This window comes from Zosterops lateralis (genome assembly GCF_965231275.1).
Source record: "Zosterops lateralis genome assembly, chromosome: 2".
Lineage (NCBI taxonomy): Eukaryota > Metazoa > Chordata > Aves > Passeriformes > Zosteropidae > Zosterops > Zosterops lateralis.
Window position 1 is genome coordinate 18,139,960 of NC_139763.1, and position 22,748 is coordinate 18,162,707.

Genomic DNA, 22,748 nt, shown 5'->3' on the forward strand with positions numbered 1-22,748 from the left:
ACGCTAAATTGGAGAGGAAAACAGTGCAAATAGAGAACAGAACTTTTGCGAAACAGGCCCAGAGAAATGAGGCAGAGGTCCTCCTGAAACAATAATGAACAATAATAATATATATATATATATATATATATATATATATATATATATTTTTTTTTTTTTTTTTTTTTTTTTTTTTTTTTTAATGCTGTTTGGTTTGTGATGGTTTGTTTGGGCTGAGAAATTGCTTACAAATAAAAGGACGCTGTTTCGGTACCAAACTCCTGGTGGCTCAGTGAACTCAGCCGAGCGAGGTGAAGGGACAGGATGCCCGGGGCAGTGTCCTCTCCACGCTGGGCAGGGATGGAGCGGGGCTGCCTGCCCGCCGCTCTGCCGGCTCTCCCTGCGCTCCCCCTGCACCCACAGCCCGCTCAACTAGTTGAACCGGATTTTTTTTTTTTTTTTTTTTTTTTTTTTTTTTTTTTTGGCAAACTAAGAATTTCCTTCCTGATAAAAAAATGAGCGGCGGGCGCCCCGATTGGGCGTCGCGTTGCGGAGGATGTGACATCAGGCACATCTCTCGCTCGGCTGGGTCGCTGGCTGCCGAGCGGGGCAGCCCCGGGGCTGTTCTGTTAAATCCCAGCCCGGGTGCCGGGGTTTGTGCCCGGAGAGCTGCGGCAGCACGGCCCGGCCCCGCTCGGCTCGGGCGGGCAGAGCCTGGTCCAGGGAGCGCCCCGCCCGCTGGGGCTCGCCGGGACCATGGAGTGTGAACTCTGCAAACCGACCGCAAAGTGAGCAAACAGCGGGCGGGCGGGCAGGGTTGAGATGGATGATGAGAGAACTAATCAAAATGCCAGCAAATTGCAGGGAGCTGGAGGCCAGGCGTCTGCAGCGTCCCCACGGAGCCCGCTGATGAGGGGTAAGTGACACTGCTGCCTGGCACAGCCCGGGGACAGCGGGGGCACGGCCGGGCTGCGGTGCCCGCTCTCCTGTGTCCTCCTTCAGGACAGCTCCTCAGTCCGTCCCGCAAAACACCCCCGTGCCTTTGCCCTTCTCAGGGGATTTTAAAGAGCTAGTTCTGTTTGATACTGAAATTTTGGTTGGTTTTCGTTTGTATCGTAGAAAAGAGTGGTTGAGTTTGTACTGCACTTCGTGCTGGCAGAAGCAAATGCAGCACTTGGACCGTAGCACACTGAAAAGTTGAAATGTGGCATGTTCGACTTAAATTAGTGCCAGCAAGAAGCTCGGCACTGGCTCAATTCCTCTTTTTCTTTTTCTTTTTCTTTTTCTTTTTCCTTTCTTTTTCCTTTCTTTTTTTCCTTCTTCTTCTTCTCCTTTTTCTTCTTCTTCTTCTCCTTTTTCTTTCTTTTCATTTCTTTCCCCCTTACTTTCCTTCTTCCTTGTCTCCTTTCTTTTGATTATTTTAATATTTGCTTTTCATTTTTTTCCTCTCTTCCTTTTTTTCCTTTATCTTTTATCCTTTTCCCTTGTTTTTAAGATGAACAGATCTAAGTGTTGTTTGGGCTGAGCCTACTGGGTTCTTTTGCAATGGCGTTGTGACCATGGCTTCTTCTGCAATGGCTCTTGTGGACACATAAAAGTGAGCAGTAACTCACAAAGTGGCCTCACTCTGATCGTTGCTCTGTGTCTGGCCCAGAGCCATTGAAAATATGACATAGTAAAAAAAAGACAAGCATAGCCTTAGCTGGATGTGTTCCATGTAGCTCTGTTTCTGTGAAAGTACTCCTTCATCTGATGGTGAGGGAATGAGGCAAATTCAGAAAATGTGACTTTATACTGTCCTTGCTCCTTCCCTGGGCTGCTCAGGAAATACCATTAATACCAAATTGAAAATTAAGACCATAAAACCAAAATGCAAGGCTGACCAGTCTGTCTGCAGTGTAGCCTGCCTGTTCTCATGTGTGTCATGTATGTACAGCCTGAGGCTGGGGCGAGAGGGAAGGCACAGCAGTATTATTGACAGTGTGAATAAACCAGTCCACACTGGAGATAAGCTCCAGCAAAATGGAGGGTAGAAGGAGGGAATTCCACATGGCACAGTGCTGAACACAGATAATTTGGTCCTTTGAAAATCAAAGTTTAGTCCATTCCCTTTGTGTTTTCCTATTCCTTGGCAGAGCCAATAAGCTCTGCTGGCAGTTTCCAGTGGGAATGTATCTGGCTCTGGCTATGTAGATCACGAGCTTTAAGAGGCAGCCTTTGAGTATGAAAAAAACATTTGTAATACTGTTCTATATAATGCCTTAGGATTTGTATCTGCAAACATGAATGCAAGAACAGACCTTTACTGGAAGGACTTCAGAGCCCCTTTCAAGCTGCAATGTCCGTGAGAGGCATGGAAGGAAACCAGCCTGGGGACAGGCACGGAGGGTGCATTGCCCTCACAGGGTCAGAGGCTGGAAAAAGTTGCTTCAGCCATCACCACAAAACCCAGTGCTCTAGAAAGGTCCTGTGACAGCTCTGTTCTGCACAGGGAGCAATCAGAATTTGCATGTGTGCATGGTTACTGCTATAAGGTTCCCTCTGTATACACCACCCTGCCAGTGGCACATGCCTGAGTGATGGAAATGCAAATATGACCAGAGGTTTAATGTAACCTCTGGGCTGGCTGGAGTTTTCTGCAGTGGAAGGGGAACTAGGTGACCCAAAGCCACTGAAAGCCAGTGAGATTTGGATGTCTAGATGCTGAACTTCTGGGGTCTGATTCAGTCTCTCTGTGGACTAAGATGTGGGTAAATTTCAAATTTGGACAGATTATCTTGTTTCTTTGTGAAAGAGCAGTTGTACTTAATTTTGACAGTCAGGAATCCTTGTTGCAGTGGTGGTAAATACAGTAAACAGAGCTGTATCCCCCAATGTACATTGGCCTTGCTACTTTATGTGCAGCTCTGGTGTGTTTTCAGCACATTCATGGAAGTCACTAGTTCAGGGTTTTGAAAGCCCTTGGTGACCTGGAAGTGACATTTTAAGGCTTAGGCCTTAATCAAATACAATACAGATCTTTTATATTCTGACAGTGTGCCTCCTGCAAAGTGTAAAAGAGGGCAGTGAGACATGGAAATCCACTGCAACCTTTCTCCTCTTCCAGGCAAGAAACACGAGTTCCAGCCTGGAGCAGGCAGAAAATAGAAATATTATTATTTGCCAGAAGGTGATGCCCTGGGTCAAGAAACTTGAATTTGCCATCCCTTCCAGGGGGGTTGCCTCCCTGGCATTGCTTCAGGTTAGAGGTGTTTGCTGCAGATGGAGATAGGGCAGGAGAGACATCAGCCTGGGGTTGTGCAGTTCATGGCAGCAGATCTGGAATTATGCCATTGCAATTAGTCATCAGTCAAGAATTCAATATTGCTCTTCCCAAGGTATTCAGGGGTGGTGTGATGGGCTTACAGGACTCAATAGAACTCTGTAGGACTCCACTTCCACCTAGGATAAAACTCTCAGTTTCTCTCAGTTACAGAACTCACAGATAGATTACATGTTAGCACATATCTCTTTCGTTTTTCACTGACATTTATTTTGATGCTTATGTGGTCAATCTTTTAAATTCATTGTTAAGATTTGGCAAATTGCAAGCTAATGGCCTGTCCACAGACGGCTGGTCTGGCTCTTTTTAGAGTTTCAGTGGAAACCTGTCTTTTCTCAAGCAAGGACTGAATGGATAAAATCTGCACATGGATGTGTCCCTCCTAGTAACCAGAATTCTGACATGATGATATAACAAGCTGGTACAATGCACAGGTTGGTACAGGCAGGTGGCCCAAGAAAGTTCAAGTTGCAGCTCAAGAAACTTGTATTTCAGTCTAGATTTTTAGAGTTTCTATAAACATACTTCCTTTACAACTCATGCAATTTAGGCAATGGCATTGGTTTCTAAATGGGGAAAAGCTTTTTACGTACCCTGGAAACACAACTGACTGTAACACAGGCAGGATCAGCAGGAACAACAGCCCAGTCAGATAAGCATCAATTTGACACACATCACTTAGAGCAAAGCTGTTTTAGTCAGTTAATAGTTCTTTAATAATTCATGCTTTAATAATTGTGGCCTGGTTTTGGTATCCTTATGAACCAGAACCATAGCTTCCAGAATTGGCTGTCCATTTGCTAAAGGTGGAGGATATTTGGGAGCCTAATGAAACTGTGTGACTGTTGTGGGATGCAGCACATGGAACATAGAAGGAATCAGGCAGAACTAAATAATGCTAATAACAAAGAATACAATTTTTTTTAAAAGCTAATGCATAGACTCATAGCCTGGTTTAGATTGGAAGGGACCTTTAAAGGTTCTCTCATCCAACACCCCTGCAATGAGCAGGAACACCTTCCACTAGGACCAGGTTGCTTGAAGCTCCGTCCAATCTGATGTTGAATCTTTCCAGGATTGGGACATCTACCACCTCTCTAGGCAACCTATTCCATTATTTCACTACCTCATTTTTATGTCTGGTCTAAATATACCTTCTTTTTCACTTAAAACCTTTATGATCACCACCTTATGTGTACACATTATTTTAAAGAATTATAGTGGCTTATTAGTGTTTTTTGCTGAAGGCAGACTTTCTGCCATTAAGGATTCCATTCCATGTATGTGCTCTATTATAGTTCCTGTGAACCTCAGCAACTCAGCCAGCAACTTGGTCACTGGAGATTTCTCTGTAGTTAGTGGAAGGAAAGTGGGATGTATCCAGAGAGCAGCAAAATGTCTTTTTCCACAGGAAGTTGTGTGAAGTGCCCTCTGTAGAGGCTTCCCTTCCTTCCCAGGGGAAACCTGGGACATTGACATAGAGCAGACACTGGGTTTTGAATGTTGGGACATAAATATCTCCTAGAGGGATTACTGCTGTCAGTTGGCTCTGAGCCATAAAATCTGTAGCACTGAAGATCTCCCTCTGTTAATATTTGCACAGTATATACATCCCGTACCTCATTCTGTGGCTTCAACAATGCAGAGAACACAGCTATTACTTAAAATGCACCACTTACACCAAACACTGAAAGCTGAAACACAGAATCAACAGGTAGCACAATTTATGTCCTTGTACTTTGGTCTCTTTTGCCAAGTGTTGTTGACTCCAGTCCAGCTCTGAGCAGGGGTAAATGACTGATTAGCCAAACCCTCTTCAAAACATATTCCTTTTGAGTTAATTGGTAAAATGTAGTAAGTTTTTGGGGAAAAAAAAAAAAAAAAGGCCCTGGAAATAATTCAGAGAGAGGGACAAGCTCAGCCAGAGCCGGGTAATGTTCTGCAAATCCCTCTCCTGTCTTCTGAAGGGGAATGCAACTGTGCAGTGCAAACATGGTGTGAGTGAAAAATGCACCCGGAGAGAAACTGTCTTCTTGTCTGTCTCCCTCACAGCATCTGCTCCAAAGAAATCTTGGCAGCTCAAATAAAGTAGAAGGGAGGTCACAAAGTTGAAGTAAAGTATGCTAGCAAAATAGAATTTTAGCCTTTTTCCTGTCTTTATTTTTATACAGACTTTGTTTCCGACTGGTCTCCTTTACACGAGGCCTCTATCCATGGGCGTCTGCTTTCTCTGAAGAAGCTCATTGAACAGGTACCTCTCTGCTGGGTTCTTGTGGTCTCTGCAGGGTTTGTTCAGTGGATGAATGCAGTCTGTGCTTTACTGTGAAACTTCCATGGTGAGAAAATCGTGTTAACCAGGCCATAGTGAAATCTGCATTAGGCTTTTTTTCCTACAATCAGTTCCTTGCCCATCATAAGCTTTGTGTACTAGTTTGATGATGTACTGAACTATCCTGGGTGATGCCTTACCTTTGGCAGAGATAATGGGACCCTGATCACTGGGATCTCTGGATGGCCAAGGGCTGCTCCTCTGCAACTCCTATGAACAGTTTTTGGTGCCCCAGCTGAAGGCCAGCTCTGGACCCAGTCATGGGTCTGGTTGAGGCTTCAATTCAGTCTCCCAGATATTTGTGTCTGGAATGCCTGAAAGTATCCCAGGGCACTGGTCCCACTCCAGAAGGTCAGGGATAGGTAGAAGTGATTTCTGAACCTCACTGCTCCGTTTCTTCAAAATCCACGGGTTTAACTTGTGAAGGAGTTGATGGAAAGGGAAGGGGCATGGGAGACCCTTCCAGCTTAATCTTTTGGAGCACCAAGATTGTTAAAAACAAAAGATGTTGTAGAATCCAACCAATGTTTCTAATGCATTTCTTTCCTTCAGTGGTTGCCTCGAGGCAAAGAGCAGAAAAAACATCAAGAGCATTTCAGGGTTCAACCTAGTCAAACAACCACAGACTCAGTGGGTAGAAGGTCAGAAGGCTTGAGCAGTGATGGAAAAAGGCAGCAGTCGTGACCCTGCCAAGAACTCTAGTAGCAATTTTTCATAATTTTCTTTTATTTCAGATTTTGCTATCCACAGTGTAGTAGAAACCAAATCACGCCGAGTTCCTAACAGGATGTATTGTCCCACTGTACAGTCCACTGAGCTTTCTGTGCTGGTTTTCAGTGTGTACAAGGCATGACCTCGAGTATGCTGTGCCAGTATCCACTCCAGCCAAAACATCACAGCCTCTTCATCCCCTTCATCTGCTTACTTTTTGAGATGAATAGCTCCAGGCAGTTGAGGAAGGTCTAGTTAAAGCTTTTAATGAAGGGGGTTTTTTTGGTGTTGTCTTGTTTTATTGTTGATTTTTGTATGGGGGTTTTAGTAGCTGGTTGTAATGATATTTTCCATTGTCTTATCAGGGGAATGATGTCAATCTTGTTACAACAGACCAGGTGTCTCCTCTCCATGAAGCCTGCCTAGGGGGTCATGCTGCCTGTGCCAGTGTCCTGTTAAAACATGGTGCTCAGGTGAGTACATGATGGACAGACCACTGTCTCTCTCTAGTGTTAGTACATTGTATTACTTCACTTTAATCCTACATGATCTCATGGCAGAGTATCCCTGTGATTTACACTCTGTACTTAGCTCCACTTAAGGTACTTATGAAATGCACTTCCTAACAGAGCAATCCGAAAAGCACAGATATAAGCAGCAGTTATTATTGTTCTTTAGATGAGGATGAAATGTTCTCATCTTTCACAAGGACAAGGGGAAGTTCATCTTGAAAAGTGTTTATAATCCTGCAGCAGTTAAGGGTGTGTTTTATTTCATGCACACATTAATCTTGTTGGTATCAATATGCAGAGTCTTAAGTAGAGGCATAGGAATGTTAGGATCAACTGACAATAAAATGGGAAGAACATGGGAACAAGATGCAAGTAAAATGGTGAAATGGTGTCTAATGGCCCCTACTTTTCAGGCTAATGTCAAAACTATAATGAATAAGAAAATTAACTCATACATACATTACCTAACCAGATGTTACTTTTCAGTTTAAAATTAAGAAAAAACAATTAAAAAATAAGGAAGGGCTGCATGCTTTCAGCCAAAAATGGACTGTTTCAGGAGAGGGTAGGTATGTTTCAGCTAAGATAACTGAGAGATGGTCATACGTTTAGCTTGGTAACTCCTGAGAGACCCTGGAGTTGCCCTGATGATTTTTTTTTTTTTTCATTAGGAGAGACTTGGGGGCAATTTAAAAAAATACTTTTTAAAGTATCAATTTAATGAAAAGATGTAGTCTTCAGAAGCACTGGGGAGTTTTGGCATGGAATTAAATTAAAAAAAAAATCAAACCCCCTATTTTCTGCTGAGAAACTGGTTAGTTATCATCAATTCTGAAATACCGAGAGGACAGGAAAACTTGCCAAATTGTGGTATTTTCCCCCAGGTGAATGGAGTGACTGTTGACTGGCACACACCACTGTTCAACTCTTGTGTCAGTGGCAGTGTGGCTTGCTTGAATTTACTGCTGGAGCATGGAGCCAGCCTACAACCACCCTGTGACCTGGCATCCCCCATCCACGAAGCTGCTAAGAGAGGTAACCCACAGGCATCAGCTCTCCTTTCTGTGTTGCTAGCAGCAAGTGGAAGTGGAGGAGAGAGATAAGATAATTTTCTTGGTTTGGGGTCATGTAAAATGCCTTGCTAATTGGTCTCATCTTGAGGGGTGCAGTTCTTCCCACCGCCATTGCTCATCAAGGGCAGGTCAGTTCAGCTGTCAGATCCCCTGAGTTCACATCGTGACACCTGGAAGGGAATGCATTGTTTAAGTCAGCTGCCTACGATGTGGATGTTTGAGGGAGATGCCTGGCTATCTTCAAAAGGAGTGGAGAGAAACATGGAGTAATTAATCTCATTGTCAGTAGACATTTGAAATGAGTCAGATGAAATGTGAGGGCTTTATCCTGTGAGGCTTTAGCCTGTTTTGCTGAACGTGGCTTTTCAGCTTCCATTTTGCTGGCTGGATCCATTGCAGTGGATGAAAGTATTACACTACCACCTCTTGACAAAACATTGAATCATGGCCAAACTACACTGCTGCAACAGAGAATTTGCTGGGAAAAAAAAAAAAAAAAGCCTGATCTCCGTGAGTTGACTCTTCTTTTATCCCTTTTAAGGTCATGTGCAATGTGTCGAACTCCTTGCATCCCATGGGATAAATATAGATCACAACATCGAGCACCTGGGTACTCCACTTTATGTGGCATGTGAGAACCAGCAACTGAACTGTGCCAAGAAGCTGCTTGAGTCAGGTAAAAGCAAAAATAAAGAATGGTGTACTTTTGTTTCCTGCAACATCTATCTTTGGATTATCTTTGTGTCAAAGATACAGAGGAGCTCCTGCTTTGGGACCAGGAGATGTTTTTCACTCCTAATAGCAGCCCTGGTTTAATGTGATAGCAGAGTGATCAGGGTCTTCTTGTCCCAGGAATTCAGCCTGATAGCTCCCAAAAAATGATGGATGATCCTGGATTTCATATGGCTGATTGTGCCTGGAACAAGCTATCCTTTCCAGTGTCTATGCATGTGATGCTGCAGTTACTTAAAGTAGACAGGAAGAAATTTCATTTTTAATTTTTTTTTAATCTCCTCTTTACCCAAAACAATTGACTCAGCCAAGTTTACATAGTATTTTATACAGTATTTTTCTGCAAACATGTTTTAATTTCCAATGAGGTCATAAAAAGTTTGAGACCTTTCCAACACAGAAGAAGGTTCAGCACTACATCCTTTGCATCACACAAATCTAGCTGTAAGTCTAAACACTTGGATAATTACACAAAATCATTTCTTGTTATCTACAGTAGTGCAGCTCTTCTAGTTAAAGGGGCCATATAACCAAAAGTAGCCACATAGCTGGACCAACCAAGCTACTGTAGAAAAAACAAGCAAAAATCATATATATCATCTTTACGGTCAGTCATTGTTCAGTACAATGAACTTTTTTGGGAAGAAGTCAAATACAAATTAATCTAAATATTAAATGTTTGGCAACTTTTTTGTTTTTTCTGCTAATTTTTTTCTGCTGCCTCCTGGATATGGTAATGTGTACTATAAAAACATAATAGTTTTGAATTAGTTCTGTAGCTCACCTTTCTTAGGATGTTTTAGGAGCCTTTAATGCAGGGTAGTGAATGGGAGAACTCTTATTAGGGGTTCTTATGCCCTTGTCTACCAAAGACCTCTAGAACTTTTCCATCCTTGCATTTTTTCCCTAACAGATACTTTGACATTTGGAAATCTCAGCAGCTTAAGTCTCCAGTACAGAGCATGTTGAAATCCTGCATTTATTTTAAGGGATGGGAAGCAGAGGTGGGCCATAGATGGAATTGTGCCTTTGTCTTGCTTCAAGATATCCGTGGGCTGAACTGTGGGTGAAGGACTTCCTCATGCACCATTCCTCCAGGATCATTTTCTTAGTCACAGCCCCACTCCTCAGCCAGAGAGAGTTGTGCTTGTGCAAACTGTAGTATCAAGTCCCGGCGTGAAGGAGTCCAGCTCTACAGCATTTGTGTGCAGGTTACAGCATTTGTGTGTTATTCAGAGAAGTAGCAGCTAGTGCAGTGAATGAAGATAGTTTAGTTGAGTTATTGTTTGTTGTCATTATTCTTTGCCCTCTCTTCTTGTTCAGGAGCAAATGTGAACAGTGGCAAGGGCCTGGATTCCCCTCTGCACACGGCTGCCAGGAATTGCAGTGTGGAGCTGGTGAAGCTGTTGATGGACTTCGGAGCAGATGTTTGGGTGAAGAATGCTGAAAACAAGAGGCCAGTGGAGCTGGTCCCACCTGGCTGCCCTGTGGGCCAACTGTTCCTGCAGAGAGAAGGTGCCCCTTAGAACTTGTTTTAGGGAAAACCCACACAGAGACTATTGCACAAGGCTATGCTATTCCAGGCTGCTAGCACTAGGAAACTGGGAATAACTGAGTTTGCCTCCATTTGCTGACATAGGAATATTGTTCAAGTGCCAGAATATAGTGGTGCACTAACAGAGATCATAGTAAGAAAAATAACCTTTCCTGAACTCCAGATTTTCAGTCTACTGCATCAGGAAGCAATCATATGGAGCTTGCCATACTACAAAATGGAGTTTAGGGTGAATAAACCTAAGCTAATAAGAAAAAGACTCCCTAGAAATTAATGGTATCTTTTTTCATTACCTAAAACTATGAATTTATTGAGAATCTCTCAGTTCTCTTGTGTCAGACAGCAATATACCCGGGAGTGTTCTAGAAAGTGCTGCCAAATGCAGACAGCAAATCGCCTCTGATGGGAACTGAGGCTGTATATGAGGATGAGATTTGGGTACTCTGGTTGTACAGTAGATGATCAGGTTTATGCATCTCAGCACAAATGCACAAATGGAGATTTGCAACCCCAAAAATTTTAATGCACGTAATACTAAAAGAAAGTATATTGAAGAACTTGTTTTCTAATTTTTTGCCCTCTACTTTTATTCTTGGTCCAAGCTTTACACAGATGCAGAAGTATCTTTAAAATGAATGAATATGTGATTTTTTTTATTTTGGACATTAGGGAAAATTGCACAGGAATGATATATGGAATTATATATTTATATTCATTTACACACTAGACTTTCTATAAAGACCAACTTTATGTGCTGAATAATAACAGCAGTATCAAACTATAAGCTTTAATTTTAGGAAGAGTCCATTTTGTACTTGTAAATTGAATAGTTCCAGGTACATTTATTTTATTTTATTCATTATGAAATCTTTAATGAAGTACAGAGAGAAATATTACTTTTTATTGTGGGAAATTAGAATAAGATCTTTAGTGCCTATTCATTTTTGTACTTGTCTTCTTTCCTTAGATTTGTTCATTCAGTCAGCAAGCTATAAACATTACTAAATAATCTGGATTTTCATTGTTTTAAACAAATTGGTGATGGTGGAGTCCATACCAGTTACTTGTTGATGGGATTGTTGCCATAGAAATATTTACACTCAGGTAAAATTGGAATGACAAAATGATGAATCAGACCCTGCTTAAAATAATAGCATGAAAGTAACATGGAAACACCTGTGCTGTGCATGCTATGCATGAGCAACAGATACTTAGTTTCCCAGCCTAATCTATGGCACACAGAGCAGTGATCTCTTTGAGTTCAGCCCCTGCTGCATTTGATTCCTGACTCCCGTGGCACTGCATGTGTCCTGTTTATTTGAGATAGAAAAACATTTCAGGCACACCCTGTCGAGCTGGCCTGGAAACATTGCTCAGGCTGAGTTGACAGCATGGGCAGTGAGGAACTTTTCTTAGTGAAATTCAGCAATCAAAATCAGAAACAATAAATGCCTGAAGGGAATTTTCTGTGGAATAGTGTTTTTTCTGATGTTCTCCAACGTGCCCTTCTCTCATGCCTGTGGAAAGGTGATGTCTGGCTTCTTTGGCTGGCTGAACAATTGCAGTCTAGGAGAGTGGTGCGAAAGCTGCTCTCCTGCCCTGCTCCCATGCAAGGCTCCTGTTCCCCCAGACCCCAGCAGCTGGAGCCTGCAGCCCATGGCCAGGCAGGCTGCAGGGAGTGTGTTTGGCCACCAGAGATGAGCTGGTGGGCGTGATGACCCAGTCGCCCTCCTAGGACTAGCCCAGAGCAGGTGTAGCACATGTAGTACATGTGGTGGTTCCCTTCCTAGCAGTTCACCATGCTGCTGGACCATCCCATACCCTGCTTACATCTCAGGGACAGTCCTGTGTGTGGGTGGGAGAATTAGTGAATGCTCCAAAAATGTACTGTGTTTTTGAAGAGTGTGCTTTTGCTTGCAAAATATTTTCCAGTGTAGTGTCACTGCTTGTGTTTTGGTAAGTCTCCATGTTTTGGGTTTGGTTGTTTTTTCTTTTAATGGGAGCTGTTGTTTTTTTAGTGAGATGTTTGCAGGCAGAGCATTTATCTGTGGGATCAGACAAGCACAAGTGCAGTGTGATACTGCAATAGTTTAACCAGCTTGCCTTGTTTTGTACCCAACAGGGTAACCACTCATATGCTGGCTCCTAGCTGAAGGGCACAGCCCTTTGCACGGCCATTGTGATAGCACAGCAACTTTCAGCCTGGCAGAGCTGCTGGAAATGTGATGTCCTGCATGAGGGAAGTCTCAAAAGCTGATCAAAGCTGCCACCTCACTGCATTTTTGTTGCCTCCCTTCCTTCCCTCTGCTCTACAGGAGGGAGGGCACCTAAACAATCCCTTCCCAGCTCACTCACTTTCCTCTTGCTTTCTGCAGTGTCCCTTCTCATGTCCTCCTCACTCTCTGCATCCAACCCCCTCATTGGTGCCCATCTTACCTGCCCTCCCACAGGCCCTGCCACCCTACACACTCATCACCCCTGTGCAGATGATGCTCTGGAGGGTTGAACACTGACAGGTGCCACAAGTGAAAATTCATATAGGATCTTCCTCTTCCTGGAAAGGATAAGTGACTCAAACAAGAGTATAATGCTATTATACTTAGATTTTTTATAAAGTGACAAATATTCTTCAACAGGGCTCCTATCTATCAATATGGGAGCAGTTAACCTGGAAGGTTTAAATAAAGGACTATGTAGTGTTTCTTTTGCTTTGTGTTCATCACTGTTATGAAATATGCCTTAAGAAAGCAGTGGACTGAAAACTTTGATCTCACTGGGGGAGTGAGAGGAGGGAAGGACTTTTAAAGTAGCATCTATCATCTATTCTCAGACATTACAAACATTTGTACAGCTTAAAAGGGAAAGGCTGATGCTGCTGATGCCAGTAGAGTGACTAGGCAGGAACTGGATTGCAGGTGGGCAGGTGTCCTGTGGGGGATGCAGGTTTGAGTTTTCACTGCTGAGTGTGGAAACCTGGTGAGAAGTGGGTTGCAAGAGGTGGGTTGCGCAGCTGCTGTTTCAGGTTTATAGCCTTGGCATTATAAAGCCATGTGTGTATCCTCTTTCTTGGATCTTTCTTCAGGGCCACTGTCCTTGATGGAGCTGTGCCGCCTGTGCATCAGGAGGTGCTTTGGATACAAGCAGCATCAAAAAATAACTGGACTTCTCCTCCCAGATGAGCTGAAACATTTTCTTCTCCACATTTGAGCCTTTTCATGTTCAGAACGGTGCCTTTAATAACACAGCAAGGTTTGTTGACTTTTTTTTATCACTAGTGTTGTCAGTGTTTGCAATGATAATTTATGGCAATTTTTGGTGTCCAGTAAAGCCCAGGTCTAAGAAGCACAGGACTGACCAACTCACTCAGTCCTCACTGCCATCACCCCCACCAAATTGATTTGGAAAGAACAATCCTGCATAGTTTCATGGTGAAGCTTGGAAATATGATGTGAGAACCCCCTTGAAAGCACAGAAAATTAGCATAACATTTTTTAAATATATCACTTGATTCTCTGGCACAGTTTCAGAGGCCTTGTGGTTGACAACCCCTTACAAAGAAAACACATATCCCAGCCCAGCAGTAACAGCATTTCATGTAAACATTAGGCACACCAGGAGAGCTACAGAGAGCTTTCTGTGTAAGCAGTGCTCACATGCCTGTCACTTGTGAGGGCTATGCCCACACCACCACGAGTAAGGGGAGGGGACCCAACTGAATCCACTTGCAAGCAAGGAAGACCCTCTGGCAGAAGTTACTTATTTTCTAAGGGTAGCACACTGCAGACAGATAAGCACCAACCAACAATCATCTGCATTTAGGCCAGCATCTGAAACAAGCATTTCTGCCATGACAGCAAATAGGTCTGTGCTGATGGCAGCTCCCTACAGTTCAATAATCGTGGGACAAAAGTTTTAATCATCCGTTAAAGGCAATTACTCCTGATACTTTGAGACATAGAAGAGCTACACTTCAGAACTACCGGTTTTATCTTTGTAGCATGTTATTTTTCAAGGACACAGGCTAACAGGCTATCAGTAGCAGGCAATGAGTGCTCCCCCTTTCTGCCCTGGAGATTAGGTGATAGTTCCTCAGCATTTTTCAGCATGCATTGGAAAAACAACAGCTTCTACACCCATTTTCCACCCAAGAAAATATTAAGAGAGATAGTATTTTTTTCTGGGAGAGTTGCTACCTCATTTATAGCATTTTCCATGGGAGTTGTAATCGTAATGCCTCTAATGTGTTGTCATAAAACAAACAATGAAATCAAAGTCCATTACCAATTTAAAAAACAGTGGACAGTCACTGCCCCCTGCTCCGTTGCTGAGCAGTTGACTCAGTGTATGACCTATGTAGTTCTTATTCCACTGAGGTCATGAGAACAAATATTTCCATCTAAACAGTAACACTGGGCATTTTTCTTTCCTTTTCAGAAATGGGTCCTGCTGCCACAAACCAAAGTGCAGTTGTGACCACTCTCTGCTCGCTTTGGTGCTCCCCTGAGGATATCAGCTGCCTGGTACATGTGGGAGCAAGGATGCTGAGACTCCAGCTCTTCTTCCTGTTGCACCTTTCCTTTTGAGTTCTAAACCAAAGTGCATCTGCATCACCTGAGAGCAGCAGCATGCCCAGATCCCTGAGGGGCTGCCATGTCACCCCTGAGCTGAAGAGGCAGCCATACACTTCAGTGCTTCTGGAGATCCTTTTTCACTTTGCTCTGGAGACTCTGTATGAGTGGGCTGGCAGTGCAAAAACATTACCAACACCAGCTATGAGAGATACAGAGTCCTCATCTCAGAAGTGGAGAGACTGGCAGCCTTCAAATATATGAAAGCTGATTTTGGTGTTCACCAGTGTGCCAGTGTGCCAGCCTGCCTTGTGCAAGTGGAAGGTTAGAGAGGAGAGATCAAATGGTATTTGATGTCAGTCACATACATGGATGCTGGTATTTGATGTAAATCACAATTCAAATCCTTGTCTTTACAACATGACTGCTGGCTATAGGTATCCAGTGTGACGGTTTGATTCTTTTATGCTGACCAAACACAGCACAGTTCTTTTGGGTTTGTGGAACACTAAGTTGTACTCTAATGGGACAAGTTAGAGACAGTTAGGTCTCTAACTCCTCTAGTGATAGAGACCATTGGGAATGTGTCACTTACCTGACCCAATTAATCACACATACTTGAGCTCTGTAAAAATTAAGTGGCTGATTTAAGATGGCCTTCTATGTGGTTTTCCTCATGCCCAGGAAAAAAAGTAGACGTCTGTCTTCACAGAAGTATAATAAAAGCAGGTAATCAGGGATGGGAAAAATATATTTTTGTAAAATCAGTGTCTTGGTTAAGCTGAATCTACATTGAACAGGCAAGAAATGGACAATGAACCTCGTGCTTAACTTTTGGATATTAAAGTGGGAAGAATCCTTGCTTTGGTGACACAATGGAAAGCTGGAGATCCATCTCATTATATGCCAGATGACGAAGAAACATTTTTGTATGTACTAACTTTACTTTTGCCTTTAGGCATCTTATTTTGTGGCTTCAGCCAATGGGTTTATAGGAGTAATGATAATACCAGGAGGAAATTGCTCTGAGAACCAGGTGAGGGTATTGCTTTTGGTTTGCTTTTCTTATGAAAATTTCATGGTATGGCTCTTTTTACTTGAATTTCTCTGCCCAAGTGTAATTAGGATGAATTCTTTATGCTCAGCTTGTATCATCTCCATGTGTTTACTTATTTATTTTCATAAAAATTGTGGTCAACACTGGTGAATTACAGCTTTATGCATCAACACTTATCCAGTTATAAACTGTAAAAGTACAAGATGCAAACTGAATAAGCTCATTATAGGTGAGGTTTTTGAAAAAAACCTATATTTGAAACCATTCAAAATGTAATGCAGGACTTAAATGATTGTCAGGAATATATTTTATCAGATTCTTTACTATTTTTATGTTAACAGTTCAATGGTAGTTAAGCAAAAATTTTGTAGGATATTTTCTCAGAAATAAATAGTTCATAGTCTTTTGCTTGTTAGTTTGTTTTCATTCAATTTTTAAATTATAGCCCTAATTTTGTGGATTGACTGATACTATGGAGTTTTGAATTCTAATTTTGTGCAATCCTATCTGCAGGCAGGTAGTGAACAGAATATTTCCTTCAAATAAAACTATAGTGAAGATGAGACTAAAATGCAAATACTGTACAAATCTTGCCTTTTGTTGATGTTTCAATGTAGAGCTAGACTCCTGAAATTCCTTCTTTGCTTACTTGATGGTTAATGAAAAGGAGACAGAGATTCCACAAAGCAGGAAAAGATGGAAATTTAGATGGTCTCTGTCTTCAGCTTGGTTTGTTGCTGTGGGTTGTTTTTTTTTAAACTGATTTGCGTAGATTTATTTCTTCTGCCAGCTAAGCAAAAGGCACATACAGTGTTCTGGTGCTGTTGTCTGTTTGTACACAGCAGGAACCCTTTACTGGAAGTGAGAGTGAGGAGGTCCCTGTGTGGTCACAAGTCCAGCAAGTCAGTGCCCTTGGTGTGCTGTTGGGCTGGGGAGGTGTGGAAGGACAGTCATTCCCTCTCCATTAGATGCATCTCTGGGGGTCCTTCCCCACGAAGATCAGCTCAAAGAGCGAGGGCAGTGCCAGCAAATTGCTTTGCAAGATGTTTTTTCTGATGGATAGAGAGCTGCTTATGGAAACTGGAATTAAAAACACCTCAACAAAAGAAAACAATGGATTTAAGCATGACAACTACCTTTTTTTCTATTGAAATATGTCTGATGCAATAAATCCTTGCAGTTGCTAGGTGGGGTCAGTCACATCTCAGGACACAGCTCTTCTTTCTGCAGTTGTGTGCAAAGGCCCACAACTGTCCTGTCCATTTCTTGTTGTTTTATATTTTCTCTTAACTGGAAACCACAGACATGCAAATCTAGTAAATGTAACATACAGCTTTGGAGCATATTCAGAGAATGTCCTCTTGCCTGTCCACTGACATGAATTCTTTTTAAGATGACTAAGAAGGAAATAAATTTTACTTTACTAGCTTAACAAAATGGGACAGACTGGCTGAAAAATAGTAAGTTAGTGGTGAAAAAGAGAGTACTTTTATGCCTAATATGGGATATGCTCAATTCCCATCAGACTCATGTTCTTGAGAATCATGGGTCTGAGACTTGATGCTCCTGAATCCACTTTTTCTTGCTTAACACATGCACTATATTTATCAAAATGGAGGCTGCCTTATTGTGCAGTTCCAGCCTGAATCCTGCTGGCTTTGGATAAAAATTCTCAGGAGTTATTTCTATGCATATTGAGCAATTATTTGTCATTCCTTGACACATTGCCCAGCTCACTGCTCCAAGGGATACTCACTTTCATGCACCAGGCAACACTTGATGCAAAACTGCTCTCTAGGTTACCTAGGGGAGTCCACTTTTCTTTAAAATGACAGCAGTGAACTATTGCTGGGAAGAGAAATGTTTCAAATTCTTGTATCATTCAACACAGCAACCCTTACTCCATCCCAGCCTCAGTGCTAGAGAATACCTGGCTCATGTCACCCTGCAACAAGGTCTTGTCTCTTCTGTGCCAGGTGAAACCTTTCCTTTCTGAACTACTTCCCTTTGCACTTTTAAAGGTCTTGAAACTCATTAATCAGCACTGATTCAAGTGACACAGCACTAGATTCATGGCTTTAGTGACTCTGAAGTAAAATTGAGTTTGTAATCTGTCAGCTGTCTCACTTCACAAATTAAACTGTGGAGCCTCTGCCGAGTCTGTGGCTTTTGAAATCCCTGGAGATTTTCTTTCTATGGTTTGTAAAATGCAGCAGTAGCAGCTCTTTGTCTCATGAAAGCACTGACTCTGAATCACACAGGTTCATGCAGACCTTGGAAAGTTGTTATGAATAGGACAAGTATAGAGTTGTCTCACTGTCATTGAGACTGCACTTTTTATTACCTTATTTTGAGGAGAGGGAGTTGCATTTTTTTCTTCTCTGATGAAATAATTGTACCAGAACAGGAAGAGTTGGTATTGGGAATTTCTGCATGGGGCAAAGCTCCCAGCAGCTGTTTTGCTCTCCCCAGGCCTCTCTGAAGGAGCATCACTCCTGTGCTTGACTCAGCTTTTTCACCCTCTGTCAGAGCATGGGGGCTGAGACTGACAAACCCTTTTTTCCTTCCAACCTTTATATATAATCTTTCCTACAAGTTGGTAGGCAGAACCTCTGCCTTTCCAAGTCTCTTCAATGAGGGCTATGGACATCCCTTTCTGAAATAACTCCATTGGTATCCATCAGTTCAGAATAGGTGACCAGTGCATTTCTGCTCCTCAGATAATCATAATGGTGAGCACAAGGTGTGAACTCATCCTGATTTCAGTGGGATTATTTCTATTCACTTATCCCATAGAAAAGGTGGAGCACTGCTCTGGTTATGGAAGTACGAGCTCAGTCTCTTTGTTCACTGACCACTAGAAGGGGGAGGTTTTGTCTGCAGATCCCAGTATTTTTTCAGTCAGCCAAACAACCCTAACAAAACCTTTCCCTCACAGAGAAAAAGTTAAGTAGTAGCTTTTTCTCTTTTTCAAGATATAATTACTTTTATTATTTCCCAGACTAGAAAACAAATAAACACAACCCCAAACAGTTTAATCCAAGTCAAGGAAATTGCTCATTTTTCTTGCAGGAACAGAAGAAAACAAAAAAATATTATCTACCAGTTGGGCTATTGGGACATATTTGTTAGAGGTGATGGGAGCAAGTTTCATTCCCTCCTAGAATGAAATAAATTCTTTCCCTGTATTTACTATCCCTGGTGCTTTGGAGCTATATCCTGCTCAGTTTTGGTGAATCAAAGCTTTCTTCTCACCCAATTTACCCAGCAAGACTGTGTGACTTCAGTTCACTAATGTTTTCTCACTGATTGTGCCTCAGTACATGAGAAGATAAGAGCAGATGTTTGGGTTAGGGCATCCCTGGGCAGGGACTGGAGCTGTGGGTGGCTGAAATGGGGTGGTGGGACTGGGGCAGGGGGAGTCCCAGGGGACTCCCATGAGGTGAGTGCTGGTGGTGCCCTTCAGGGCCTGGACCTCTGGGTAGCCATACAAATTCTCTGCATCCACAACATCCATGAGCATGGGAAGAAAACTATTAATCCACCACATATCTTTTGTATGCCTAATCCCCTCCCTCTTTGTTCTACAAGTTTCCAGTTAATTTTATGAGGAAGTGTTTCTTAATCTCTCCTCATTACTCCCTCAATAGTCCTCTCTTGTCCCTCCCTCTTAGCTTCTCTTTCTCCCAGACCAGACTCCCGGCCTCTTTAGCCACTCCATGGACAGAGACCTGAGTGACCAAAATACCATGATTCTGTCTGTGAAACACACATCCTCCCAAAAAAAAAAAAAAAAAGAGAGAAGCCAGAGCCCAGGGCTACCTAATACTTCTGGCTTCTTTCCCTGAATGTCTTTTAATGTTTTTGAGATACTTGTCTGTTCTTGGCTCATGTAGTCAGACATCTTAGTCCAAAAGAAATACCTAATGAAAACACCCTGAGCTCAGTTCCTGAAGGCATTTTGCATATGCTCTCTACTTTTAGTTACCTAATTTCATAAAAACAATTGTAGTTGTTTTAAATGCCTATCCTGTATTAAGGGACGACTGCTACATGCAAAGCTCCAACAAAGGATGTAGCACAGAGAGCTCTTTTATTCCTGAGATTAAAAAAGGGCTGTTCCTGGTTGTGCACAGTCTGGACTTTTTGTCAGTTATTCTGTGTGCCTGGAACAGGCAAGGCATTTCTTTTAAGCATGACAAAGAAAAATCCCCAAACTCCTACAAACCAGGACTGAAAGAACATTGAGAGACATTTGGGATAGGAGTAACTGGACACATTTCTGGCTTGGAAGACTGAGATGGGGATTTGCTGTGTGGTCCCTGCCACAGCAGCTCCTTCCCCAGCGCTGGCTGCTGCTGCCCCAGGCGCAGTGAGTCCTCCTGGGGGAGGAAGGCAAGGGGCAGAAAAGTGTCTGCCTTGGGGGCTGCCAGCCCCTGCCTTTGATCACTCCTCAGGACAGTGCCAGGTTTAGCCAGCAGATGGTATCGCTTGCACACATCTCGGCAGAAAAGTTTTGCTAGAGGAATAAATCGGCGAAAAAAATCGAGCTAGAAAAGATGTGGTGCTGGGAGTGAATGCAACCTCAGGCTCACACGGACCAGGGAATCTCCCATCATTGCCATATTGCCATTTCCATTTGCAAGTGGTGCAACTTTTCTTTTTTACTGTCCTACTTACTACCCAGCCTTTCTACATCGATTGTCTGAAAGTGGCAGGATACATACAATGCTCAGAGTTTGTCTTAATTGTCTTAACACATAGGTTAATCGTACTTAAGGCTTGTCTTTTTTTTTTTTTTTTTTTTTTTTTTGTGAAATGTAATGTTTTTACCATTTATATGTCCAGTAAAGAAAGCACTGGAAAAGTCTGAAAAACATGAATGTAAGTGCTCTCAGTCACTGGCTGTCAGTGACCTGTAATTAGAGGTACCCTGCAACACTCCCAGTCTTTGAGGGGTCTGCTTAGTTTTTTACATAGCATCTTGCTTAATATATTTTTCTTCTAACCTCCATTAGCAATTGACAGAAAAAAGATCAGTTCCAGAAAATAGAACATCCGTACCTACTGAAATTACATATAATTAACCAATTAGAAACAGAAATCTGTCTTGTTTTCCAGAATGAGTGCTTACTGGTGTATAATGCCTGTCAAAACCCCTTCTCTCTTCTAGGGAAATAATTACTGTTGCTGGCTTCCTAATTTCACAGGCTGGCTGTTATCACTTTCTAGACAGCAGCTCTAAGCAAGAGTACCTCCCATAATTTATTTTGGGTGAGAGTGATCCTTCTCCTAAAAATCACGTAGCACAGAACTTTACAAAGCCATTTGGTGTCACAGCCAGGACTTGCCACACTTGTGCCTCCTCATGCTGTGCAGTGACTCTGATTTCAGGGAAATGTCCTCTCTAAAATATTTTGTTTATCCCGCTTCCCACAGTCTACAGCCCAGGAGAGGTATGCATTGCATATGACAACCTAATTCAGCTCCATGTCATAGAAATAAATGCCTTCACATCCTGCCTGCACACTCTTTAAGTGTAATACATGCTGTGAGTTATCATGGCAGATTTTCATACATCTCTGCAGATCAAGTAATTTGGTAAGACATCCAAGTGACTTCCCAGACATATGAGTTTGCCTTTGCACAAATGGAGGCAGCTACTTTGACAGTGCTCCCATTTCTTTGAATCTTCTACAGGAGCTGCCTAGAAAATTGCAACTCTCAGTGACTAAAACATTAGGGGGCAGGAATGGCATCACAAACATGATGCGTTTGTGCTACTTCTGTTCAGCAAATTGCAGCTAGGGGTTGTAAATATATAGGGTGCACAACTCCTCCACCTGTCTCTTCAGGCTCCAAAGAGAGCCATGAAGCCATGAAGAAAGGAGACCTGTGCTCTGCTTTGCTCTCCACCACCTGTGTGCCTCTGGAATGCCTCTGTCAGAGGGGAATGATACAAGCACTGGTTCATTTAATATGGGCCCCATCTCAAATTGATGCATATTTTGATGCAAAACTCCAGCTATGATCAAACTGAGACTGCTGTTTTTTCAGCAGAGTTGTATTTTGTGTGCTGGTTGGTAAAACAGTGTGTGAGGTGTGGAAACCTCGCTTCATATCACACATTAGACTTTGAAGATATCTTGGCTGACAGTAAAAACATAGTGGCTTAACTACCATTTTGGCCTTTCCAGACTTCTGTTGAAGTGCAGCTATTCAAATATAACCAGAGGGAAAATAGAAGATTTCTTGGTCGTGTTTTGTAAAAATTGCTACTCTTCTCATTTCTGATAATTTTAAGCAATTGTCTCTCCAAGATTCCATTGTTCCTTTCACTAACACACTTATGGGCTCATATCTATGGAAGCACCTTGCCTCCTGGCTTCTTTTGCTGGCTCATTACTTGTATTTATTGCTGCATTTCTCTGAAGCAATTTAATTAAATTCTGCTTTATGGCTATCACAGAAATCTGCTGTTAGGATACAGTGCCCTTTCATGTTCATAGGAAGTGCAAGTTCATTCTGTCCCCTGAATTTTATTAATATCTTTCAATCATTTTAAAATGGAAAAAAACCCCAAAACAGCTAAGTTACTGAAGGATTTTGCCTCTTTCCATTACCAGCAAAATAAAGCTAATTTCCTGCAGCTTTCTGCTTTGAGGTATAAAGCTTTGGTGTGGATTACTTTTTTTGAGAGCTATTATGATTGTCCACAGGCAGAACAAGTTCAGTAAAATATCAGCTTCTGAATCTCCAAAGAAATATTCATTAGGGAAAAACTTGGAGCTCTTTGTTTGCAGCATTTTGTAGTTACTTAAGAGGCATTTATGTAACCTTCATCTCATGAAGGGTGACTGCTAGCATTAGTATTTTTAAAACACCACACAATTATGAGGCATGAATGGGA

The 22,748-nt window shown here is 42.3% G+C and overlaps 1 protein-coding gene across 1 annotated transcript; it reads left to right on the forward strand.

Moving 5' to 3' along the window:
- Positions 1 to 541: 541 nt before the first annotated feature.
- Positions 542 to 16,756, forward strand: ASB9 (ankyrin repeat and SOCS box containing 9). The gene is made up of 8 exons (XM_083854668.1): positions 542 to 895; positions 5,473 to 5,552; positions 6,707 to 6,814; positions 7,738 to 7,888; positions 8,468 to 8,602; positions 9,982 to 10,173; positions 13,296 to 13,462; positions 14,648 to 16,756. The coding sequence occupies exons 1-7, from the start codon at positions 802 to 804 to the stop codon at positions 13,418 to 13,420; spliced, it is 885 nt and encodes a 294-aa protein (XP_083710794.1). The 5' UTR covers positions 542 to 801; the 3' UTR covers positions 13,421 to 13,462; positions 14,648 to 16,756.
- Positions 16,757 to 22,748: the final 5,992 nt, after the last annotated feature.